Source organism: Protobothrops mucrosquamatus, unplaced genomic scaffold (assembly GCF_001527695.2).
Source record: "Protobothrops mucrosquamatus isolate PMUCROS unplaced genomic scaffold, P.Mucros_1.0 scaffold2742, whole genome shotgun sequence".
NCBI classification, from domain to species: Eukaryota; Metazoa; Chordata; class Lepidosauria; order Squamata; family Viperidae; genus Protobothrops; species Protobothrops mucrosquamatus.
The window spans coordinates 114,959-126,568 of NW_015388783.1; the positions used below are offsets into that span (position 1 = coordinate 114,959).

At 36.6% G+C, this 11,610-nt stretch overlaps 1 protein-coding gene across 1 annotated transcript in view; it reads right to left on the reverse strand.

Annotated features, from left to right (window-relative positions):
• Positions 1–11,407, reverse strand: part of KLHDC3 (kelch domain containing 3) — a 39,649-nt gene extending 28,242 nt beyond the window's left edge. The window contains exons 1-4 of the mRNA XM_015825659.1: positions 11,385–11,407; positions 8,321–8,571; positions 7,074–7,250; positions 380–495 (exon numbers count right to left, since the gene is read on the reverse strand). Of these exons, the coding sequence (XP_015681145.1) occupies positions 380–495; positions 7,074–7,250; positions 8,321–8,474 (447 nt within the window). The 5' untranslated portion in view covers positions 8,475–8,571; positions 11,385–11,407. The remainder of the gene's footprint in view (positions 1–379; positions 496–7,073; positions 7,251–8,320; positions 8,572–11,384) is intronic.
• Between the last annotated feature and the right edge of the window lie 203 nt (positions 11,408–11,610).

An 11,610-nucleotide genomic window follows, 5' to 3' on the forward strand; every position in this document is an offset into this window, starting at 1 on the left:
GGGACCTAGTAGGCTTTATTTAAAACATTCTGACCAATAAAGACAAAGATGCCTGAAATGTCAATAGACAAACCAATTATCTGTTATCCATTATTACTGTTATTCATGTTTCTCAGTAGTAGGATCAGCTTTCAAAAGTATTAACAAGCAGATTTTAGCTCAAAGCCAAGATATACACTATTTTATTCAGAGTTGCATGTTTTGAAATAAATCTTACTGTATTTATTGAGTCTTATTTCTTACTTCAATAGCAATTTAGCATTATCTTCGGACTGTGGCAATATTAGGCTATCACAAGCAACTTTAGCTGCCTTTACTTTTCACAGATTTATTGAAAGCAAGTAGAAATATAAATGGCACAAACTTTAGAACAACTTACCAGTTGCTCATATCCTCCAAAAATATACATGCTCTTTCCCAAGACACATGCTGAATGTCCATCCCTTGCTCCTGGAACCATTCCAGAAACTTTTGGAGTGAACCACTTGTGTGTGCCTAATACATAAAAATAAAAAAGTGGAGATATATATGAACTATATTTAGTGGTCACAGAATGGCATGCTCAAGAATATGTGACAAAAGTTCATAACCCTTGAATGTTAAATAATTAAAGTATACAATCTTTTTCTGTATGTAAAATCTGTATAAGGCATACCAAACAATATATATGCCAAAGCTATACAGTAGTTCATGAAAAATTCTCTAAACCCATTAGTTATGTGGCTTTATTATGTTATTATAGATTAATACTACAAACTATATCACAGAGAGGTTTGAATCCTTTTGGAAAGTGCTCAATGGAGAAGATATATTTTTCACTATCAATGAAAAGTATCCTGTGCATATAATTCTGAGAACATCAGCAATGAAAAGTGTGTAAGGCAACACCTATCCTGAAAAGTCCCATTTCCCTCACCCAAAAGCACAGATAATCCTTGGAGACACAGGAAATTCCTTGAGCATAGTTGGCAGTCAGTTTTTAGTCTTGGTCCAGGAAGCAGCAACAGACTGTCCTATAAAAACTCTGTCCCACAAGGATCTCTCGTAACTTGGCTTTCAACCATAGCCATTCAATCAGACTAACTAGACTTGGCCTCCAGCCCAATGTACGTTCATAATGGGAAGTGAAATCTTGTTCTATGTTGAGCGGCACTGAAAAAATGACTTATAACTGGTCCTTGCCTCAATGATGCCTTTTCACAAGGCAACTGGACTTTCTTGTTTTTCCTTTGAAGACGTTTTGCTTCTCATACAAGAAGCTTCTTCAGCTCTGACTGGCTGGTGGAAGAATGGAAGGATTTATATTCCTTGCAGGCAACTGGTCATTTGCATTCTTTTAGAGAGTCATTGATGCATCTTGGAGGTTTATCTGTGTTGTCAGGGTCACCTGAGTAGTGCAAGTGGGTGTGGAACCTTCTTGAAACTGTTGAACTGTTGAAAAGATTGTGTTGTAGACTGAAGATAGATGATGTCATTCCCATCCCCCTCTGTTGAGAGAGGGCTGTTTAATTTTGATATAGATGGCCTCTTTGACCCCTCTTTCAAACCAGCGGTCCTCTCTGTCTAAAATGTGAACTTTGCTGTCTTCCAAAAAGTGGCCTTTGTTTTTTAAATGCAGATGGACTGCTGAATCTTGTCCTCATGGATTTGTTCTATGTTGTGCCATGCGTTGAAGTGGTTGTTTTGTTTCCCCAATGTACGGGTCTACATATGGCTCACTGCATTGTACTGCATATACCCCGTAGGTCATTTTTGTCTGGGTGTTTTATCCTTGGGGTGGACAAGCTTCTGTCTTAGTGTATTCATGGGTTTGAAGTGTGCACCTATGTTGTGTTGGCTGAAGATTCTCCTGAGCTTTTACAATATTCCTGCAATGTATGGAATGATTATGTTGCTTCATTTATTGTTTTCTTGTTTGTCTGTTATGGAGGAGCTCCTGCTGGGTCGTTTTGGGGGGGATTTAATGAAGGCCCACTTGGGATAGCTACAAGTTCTAAGGGCTTCTTTGATGTGTTTTGGTTCTTTTTCTTTCCCATCTTTGCTGGTAAACAGCCCTTCAGCTCGGTGGTGTAGGATTCTGATAACTCCCATTTTATGGTCCAGTGAGTTGTGAGAATCAAAAGGTAAATATTGATCTGTACGGGGGGGGGGGGGGTTCTGTAAACTTCAGTGTAAAGGTGAACCCATAGTGCAGCCTGTCACCTTAGGTGACAGAATCAACTTCAGCCCAGACCACATATGTGCCATGCTGCACCTCTGCCTGACCACTATCTATTTTAAATACAGTGAAGGTTTCTGCAGACAAAAACATGGCTGTACCATGGGTTCACCTGTGTTCCCCATTGTGGCCAATCTCTACATGGAAAAAGTAGAAACCAAAGCCCTATATTCCTTTACAAGAATTCCACCCACTCACTGGTATAGGTATGTTGACGATACTTGGGTCACGATCAAAACACAGGAAATGGAAGCATTCACCAAACATATCAACTCGGTGGACAGATACATCAAATTCACAAGTGAAGATGATAAGGAAAATAGTCTTGCCTTCCTGGATTGTGCAGTACACATTAAGAAAGGCAGAAGCCTTAACATTGAAGTGTATAGAAAACACACCTACACAGATCAATATTTACATTTTTATTCTCACTACCCATTGGAATACAAAATGGGAGTTATCATAACTCTACACCACCGAGCTGAAGGCCCGCCTCCCAGCAAAGATGGGAAAGAAAAAGAACTAAAACACATCAGAACTTGTGGCTATCCCAAGTGGGCCTCTATCAAATCCTCCCCCCCAAAAAAAAAGACCCAGCAAGAGCTCCTTCATAACGGACAAACAAGAAAACAATAAACAAAGCAACGTAGTCATTCCATACATTGCAGGGATATTGGAAAAGCTCAGGAGACTCTTTACAACATACGTGCACACTTCAAACCCACAAATACACTAAGGCAGAAGCTTGTTCACCCCAAGAATAAAACACCCAGACAAAACTGAGCAACCGTGGTATATGCAGTACAATGCAGTGAGCCATGTGCAGATCTGTACATTGGAGAAACAAAACAACCACTTCACAAATGCATGTCATAACATAGGAGAACAAATCCATCAGGACAAGATTCAGCAGTCCATCTGCATTTAAAAGACAAAGGCTACTCTTTCGAAGACAACAAAGTCCACATTTTGGATAGAGAGGACCAATGGTTTGAGAGAGGGTTCAAAGAGGCCATCTATGTCAAAATTGAACAGCCCTCTCTCAACAGAGGGGGAGGGGTACGACATCATCTATCTTCAGTCTACAACACAGTCCTTTCAACAGTTCCAAGAAGGCTCCACACCCATTTGCAGTACTCGGGTGATCCTGACAACACAGATAAACCTCCAGGTGGCATCAATGACTCTCTAAAAGAATGCATATGAGCAGCTGCCTGCAAGGAGTATAAATTCTTTCATTCCCCCACTATCCAGTCAGAGCTGAAGAAGTTTCTTGGATGAGAAGCAAAACATCTTCAAAGAAAAAACAAGAAAGTCCAGTTGCCTGTGAAAAAGCATCTTTGGGATAACTACGACCTGGATGACTGAGAATCTCCATAGACAACTGGTCCTTGCATTTACAATAAACCCAGCATCCTGATCAAAATTTGGTTGCTTGTATTCACAATGATTGCAGCATCTCGGAGTCATGTGATTATCATCTGCAGCCATTTTCTAACATGCAAAGTCAATGAGGAAAGCCAGATTTGATTAATGACTGCATGACTGATTTAACTACTGCAATGATTCACTTAACAACTGTGACAAAAAAGTAATAAAATTGGGAATAATTCCCTTAATCACCGCCTTGCTTAGTAACAGAAATTCTGAACCCAATTGTTGTAAGTTGAGGACTACCTACACCATATTTAGATTTCTAAATTCAGTTGAGCATTATCCCTAAGGACCTTTACCAAGTGCAACAGATGAAATTAGAGCTGTGACATCTAATCTAGATAGCATTTGTAAGCCAGCAAAGGACAGCGCCCTGCATAATAGGCTCAGGGCTTTGTCTAGCCTGAAATGACTCATATAGGGTTTTTTTTTCTTTTCCCTCAAGAAGAGTAGGCTTAGAACATTTGCTTTCCAGGGATGATAGGAAATGGTACAAGGCTGCCTAGCATTTTGAACTGTGACAGTTGCTACTGTATGTTGCTTTGCAATATTCCTTGTGAACATTATCTCAGGTCTAATGTAATATATAGTGGAACTATTTCTGCTGTTTACAAAAAACGTAGAAGGGAAATATTAGCACTCTCAGTATTACTATTATTAAATTTGTTATGGGAGCCCATTACAGTAAATTCAACACCACGGTCATTTACAAAAGAGCTACCCACAAATGTTCTAACTGAATTCTTTTCTTTTTAATATATTGTTTATTAAGTTTCCTTATAAAATAAAAATATCAAAGAAATTAAAAGTTAGAAAAATGAGAAAAATGCAAAAAGAGGGGGGGAAAGGGTTGACTTCTGACTTTTAGTGCAATAGAATGCAAACAAACAAACAAGCTCAGTCTTTTGCTTTATATTTCACAGCATTTCAGGCCATTGCTAAAATTATAAAATTATAAAGCCTCCCAGAGTCACCTTGTAATGTAGGGGAAATGAGTGGCATAAAAAAAATAATAAATAAAAATAAATAAAAAATAAAAAATCATTCTAATTATCAAAATGTAAAATCAAAGAGTCTTTTTTAGTTTTAAGCAGAAAGTCCAGAAGTGATTTCCAAGTAGAAACAAAACTAGGCATATTCTTTTCTTTAAAACAATTTTGGCACCAACACTAATTCCATCACCTTTATCATCCACTCTTGCATAGAGAGAACTGAAGTTTCTTCCCAGTTTTCTAACTGAGTTCTACTTATATTTATTTTTCCATGTTTCCCTCTTCCATATTAGACAATGTACCCAACTACCAAGATCAACTTAGTACACATTTTCTTGTTTGTTTCTTAAGACAATTTGCTCAGATAAATTGCTATACTTTGGATTTTTTTGAACTTTTATGTTATCAGAGCTTCATTTAAGTCTTATTGATACAAGAGTAGTCCAAGTGAAAAAATAGCCCCAAAGTTTGATGCTTGTTTTATTTATTATTTATTCATAAAGTTATCCAATCTGTGACTGTGAAAAAAAATGCCCTCCCTTAGATTCAGTAACTTACTGCACCACTTTTAGCGGCAAAAACTGCAATCAAATGTTCCTTACACTTGATTATTAGGCTCCCACTTCACTATGTAGGCATTTTGTCCCATTTCTCTGTGACAAACTTCTTTAACTCAGTAATATTTGAATTTTCAGCATGAACTGCTTATTTCAGATCCCGTAATAATAGTTCTGTAAATTAAATCTGGAATTTGACCTCACCATTCCAAAATATTCATCTTATTTATCTTTATCTGTTCTGTTCTGTACTTACTTGTATGTTTGGGATCACTGTCTTGTTGCATGACCCATCTGAATTTCAATTTCATCTAAGTGATGACTAAATGTTTTCCTATAGAATTTTCTTATATAAAATATCATTTGTGCTCCTGCCAATAATGAAAAATTGACTATCTCCTGAGGCAGCCAAATATTCCCAAACCATTACATGATTACCCATTGGTATATGTTTTTATTAGGAATTCAGTGTTTGGGTTCTATCAGACAAAACAATACCTATGTGCCTCCAAAAGTTCCACTTTTGATTCATCTATGCACACATTTTTATAGAAATCTGAAGAATCATTTAAATGCTTTTTTGCAAACTTGAGGTGAACATAAATGTTCCTCTTAAGGCTATGGTTTTTACCTTCCTGTTCTCTTATGAATCCCATTTTGACCAAGTGCTTTTTTGATAATGGAATTGTGTCTGCTAACTCTAATCAAGGCAAGAGAGTAACTTTGATCGGAAAGCACTCTTGGATAAATGCATTCATAACTGTCCCTAATGTTTTCTGTTTTCTGAACCAATGGCATTGCAGAACTTTAGAAATGGATTTGTAATTTTGTCATATTATTTGCATCATAATTTATAGAAGTCTTCAGAAATTTCTTCATAATCTCTGTGGTGAGAACTCTATTGTCCTGACAGGCGAAAGTCTGTCATATTTAGAGCAGCCCTGGTTCTAAAACAGCCCTGGTTATTTAATGAAGAACTTACACAACTTTGGATCATTTTCCACAATAAATAAATGAACAAGTATAATGTTTTGAGTCATTTGTTTAATTAGGTTATCTTTATCTAGCTGTAAGATTAGATAAAGATAACAGAACAGAACATATTTTAAGTCATTTATACAGAGATATTGAAAATTCAAAAGGGTTCACCAACTTTTAAGCACTACTGTAAATTTACATATTTTATTTGCTCATTTTGTTTATCCTCTTAGAGCTTCCACAAAGAGGCATTTAACATTTTGGAGGCATAGAATTCTACTGTGTCAAGCTAAAGAGACTACTATGCAGTCAACAGAGAAACACAGAGAACACTGGTTTTAAATGAGTTTAAGCATAAATAGTTTCAATCTCACTAGTTTATAATCATCATCATTATTACTATTAGCCTCGCTATCAATGAAGCTGATTATAACTTAGAAGAATTTCAGTAATGACAAGAATAATGTTCATTACTTGCTCCAATATATTAATGAAGCTGATTTTACAGTAAGAACAGAAATGAAATAGAATGGAAAGGAACTACATTAATATTCCCTAAATGCTTAATTTAGAAATAGTAAATATAATATTTATTATTATCAGGCAATACATTGACATAACTTGGGCATATAATTTAGGAGTGTTTAGAGGTAAAAATATAAATATTTTAAAGTTTAAAAGCATAATGTAGTAATTATTAACAATAACTCTTCATTTATAGCTAGCACACTTGGCTTACTCAATTTGATAGCTGGCACTGCTATGTGCCATCATTACTCCATCAATATCATATCGATAAGAGATAAATGGCTACAAAAGGTTTGCACTCCCTGCCCATTCATCTTTATAAGCATGTGATAGTGAAAGTTAGGGAAGCAGGATAACACCACTTACTGACATCAAAGGCATATAATACATTGCAGGCTCCCTCAGTATCATTACGGCCTCCCCAGATATAGATAGTGTCATCAATCAGCACCGCAGAATGCCCATATCTCATGTAAGGAACCTCTCTCACATGGTCCCTGCTGTTTGTCCACACTGGTGGTAATTTGGTCCAGCGCAGAGAAACTATCAGAAAAAAGGTCAGAAAATTAAATCAATCGATCGATCAAAAACAAAAATCACAATTAATTAAGATAAAAAAGAAAAACATGTAACATTCTAAAGTATATAAGAAAAATTGGAGGAGATATTACAATGTACAGTACTGTACAAAGTTTAGAGCAGTACTGAGCTGTAATCCATGATGTGAAACCAGATTCATCTGATAGTAACAACTTACTATCAGTGGCGTAGCGTGGGTTGTCAGCACCCGGGGCAAGGCAAGTAATTTGCGCCTCCCCCTCCACAGTGGGCGGCGACCCGGCGGCTCGGATCGGATTCGCACAGCCAGCACTGCAGAGAGAGTGAGTGAGCCAGGCAGGGGCAGAGAGCTGCGAGTGCGAGCGCGCCCCCCCAGATGTTGCGCCCGGTGCAGCCGGCCCCCCCTGCACCCCCCACGCTACGCCTCTGCTTACTATAATTGTACTATAAGCCACCCGGAGTTGCTGCATATGAGATGGCAGCAAATACATTTCATAAATAAATAAATAAACTAGAAGGTATATGCAGAGTACTGGCACTCTCAGGATTATATTGATAATGGGAAACTCTATAGGATTCTCTTATAAAGTTATCTAAGATTTCTTACTAAACAAATAATAAGGAAAGGTTTGACTTTCTTGAAATAAAAGCTGATGTATTACACAGTTCATAATTGACAAGTAAACAACAAGTAAATTGATAATATTAAAAATCAGTAAATGATCTCCTGCAATATACTAATAACCTGGCATCTCCATTTTTGTCCAAAACATGGTATTGTTTTACATATGCTTTGTTGAAACCGATGAAAAATTCTGTCAAATATATAATTTTACTAAAAAGGTATAATGTAACTTTTAATACGAGAAATTCCTTTGCCTCTTTCCCATAATTGAATATTTTTAAATTTTCAGTAGTGTCATCTGTTTGATGGCTGACATATTAAACTAATATTAATTAATGTTCAATAAATATAAACATATGTATTTGATTTTTTAAAAAAATAAAAGATAATTAAGTCCTGTTTCTCTAAACCTGAACATTCATCAACTTACCTGCATTAAATACATGAACATCAATCTGTCGTAGAGTCTCATAATCTTCACCAGAACAGTATCCACCAAAAGAATAGACTTTATGTCCAACAGCCACAGCAGCGTGGTTTACTCTTCGAGGCCCACCTTCTAAATGAACTGTCCACCGTAACATTCCCTTTTGTGAGTGTTCAATCCTTCCAAGCTATCAGTGGGGGCATTAGATTTTAGTGCCAATAAGGCTAATCATATTAGTTCATAGCCACAGAAATCTGCAGATAAAAAAAACCCAGAATGTTCAAAATTCAGTCTGAATCTGAATGCAGCACTTGTCACAGAAGGTAAGGTTTTAAACAATTGCTTTGAACATTATATATTTCTTTCATTAGTACTGGGGTAAATTAAAAACAATTTACACGCCAAGGTGGAAGTATATGCCACAAACTATAATGACACCAAAATGATAATATACATATACCATAATCACACATGATTATAAGATAATCTCTATTGTTACGTGCACATACATATGCTATATATAAAAAAAAGAGTCTTGAGAATTAACAATGTGGTACAAAGCTATTACAGAATCTCGTTGTTCTACTTCAAATACTGCGGAGCCTCCTCCCAGAAGGTAACAAAGGAAACCGGTCATGGAGAAGATATGTAGCATCCCTGACAATACTGCAGACCCTGGCCAGGCATCGCTTATATGCCATGCCTTGGATAGAAGGAAGTGAACTTCCAATAATCTTTTATGCCATCCTCACCACTCTCTGCACACCCTTCTTGTCCAAAACAGTAATACTTCCAAACCATACAGTAATACAATATGACAGGATGCTTTCAACCGTCCCTGTATAGAAAGTGGTAAGGATAGGGGAATGAAGATGTGCTCTTCTCAAAGAACGCAGAAAATGCAGGTGCTACTGTGCCCACTTCACCAGTGTCTCCCTGGTGAGGCACCAAGCTAACCTGCTCGTCAGCTGCACACACAGAAACTTGACGCTACTAACCACAGTTGAATCGTTAATACACAGAGATGTATGGCTGTGCCTGCCTTTTCTGAAATTGATAATGATCTCTTTTGTTTTTCCTACATTTAAACCAGGCTGTTTTTATTACACCAGTTCATCAATCCCTCTACCTCCTCCTGGTAATCACCCTCATTATCATCCTGTATAAGGCTGAAGACTGTTGTATCATCTGCATACTTCACAATATGGTTGGTAACAAAACTTGCACATGGATCAGCAGGGTGAACAACAGTGGACTTAAGACAAAGCCCTGAAGAGAACTTGTGCTCAAAAACATGGTGTTAGAAATATTAGTTCCAACTCGCCTATCAATGAGAAAATCAAGAATCCAGTTGCACAAAGGAGTACTGAAGCCTAAAAGGCCCAGTTTATCTACTGAATGCTGAGGAATGATTGTATTAAATACCAAACTAAAGTCGACAAACAGCAATTGTACATGAGTATTTCTTTCCTCTAAGTGTGCCAAGCTCAGATGGAGAACAGATGAAATAGCATCCTCTGTGGAACAATTTGGACGATAAGCAAACTGAAGTGAGTCAAATGCTGGAGGGAGGCTGGATACAATAAAGTCCTTTTTCAGCCTTTCAAAACAGTTCATAATGATGGCTGTAAGTGCAACTGGACGATAATCATTAAGACCTGTGATTATGTACATACATCAAGATGTGTGTGTCACCCTTTGCTTGTTCTTCCCTGACACCATGATAGCAGGCTAATCGACATGGAAAAAAATGTGGTTTTCAACTTGATGGCACATAATCTATTGATGGCTAACATATCTAAGTGCCAAGCATCCAGGAATTTCCTACTGTTTTTAGATTTAGCTTGGTCTAGGATGTTCAAAGTTTCCCAGTTGAAATTATGTTTGAATCTGTCCATGTGTCTAAGTAGTTTTTATCATGTTTTCTGACTATAGTTGATGTTCACGGATGCCCTCTGCTAGTCTTATGTCTGCTCAACCTACCTAGTGGCTGTTACAGTATGTTACAGATGACTCCTGGTTTTTTCTTCTTGAGTTACTGGATCTTTTAGTTTATTTAAGATGTTGCAATAGTCTGTTGATTACGTCTGAGATGTTTCTGATGTATGGCAGTGATATTTTTTGGTTAGGCTGTAATGGGTTGAGCGGTCACACGTGTTTTGGTAAAGTTGTATGGATGCGCAGATGGAAAACTATACAAACCATAGGGTTATAGATGTCATTCCCAAGCTTGTTCAGTTTCTCCTGATCAAAACTGGAAATTAGCAGGAAATGTACACTTATCATAATATCTGTATTGCCCCAATATTATAAATTATTTGGAATGCTGACAATTTAAGTTAATTATTTAGTCAACCTGAGAACATAAATGTTAATTACGCTCAATTACATGTTCAATTGAGAGAAAGTGATGTTACAAATAAATCAGTTTTGGTTACATAGTAAATTTGAAAAATTAATTCTATTTAGGATTGAGTATGAAAAGTTTCCAAAACTGCTTACATCTATACACATCAAAATGCCACACCAAAAAAGATGTTACAAAAACCTGAAGTGCTCACCATATTTCTCAGGTCATATAGTAGCAACAATATTCTTGATGCTTTAAAAAGTACAAGATGGTAGGAACTTTTTTCAATGACCTTAAAATCTAACTTTTGAATATAGGGATATAGACACTAAAAGTTGTAACCCCCCAAAAAACAAGCCCCAGTTCTACAAAATAAATAAAACCAAACAAAATGAACTTGGCATCATTACATTTTATAATTGATTTTTCAACTCCAGGAAGATACAGAAGAAATCAAAATAAAAGTAGTACATAGTAAAAGTACAAATATGTAACTTAATTTAAACAGTCTGGCTTCTTCAGGCATAATTTAAACAATCTGGCAAGTTCTAAGTATGTACATTTTCAGTTCTAGCATTTAATATTAACTCAGTTAATATTAGACCAGCAGAGGGATAAACAATTTTGATATTATTAATAATTTGCAGCAGTAACAAACCTCTACTTTTCTAATACCTTAATCTCTCAATTATGTTCAATGATATATAAATTCCCTACCATGCTGTTGCCTTAGTTGTTCCAGATATAAAATGTGAAAGGTTGTGGTTTTACCACATGGTTTAGAGTATTAAAAATAGCTCCAGACAGGTTGAAACAGTCCATGCTGACTGTTCTATTTTAGGCACAATCCACTATTACATTCATAAGTATAACTATCTGATCCTGTTTTTTGCACTCCTGACTCCTGATTTATTTTCTGGCTAATTATTTCAAGAGAGCAGGA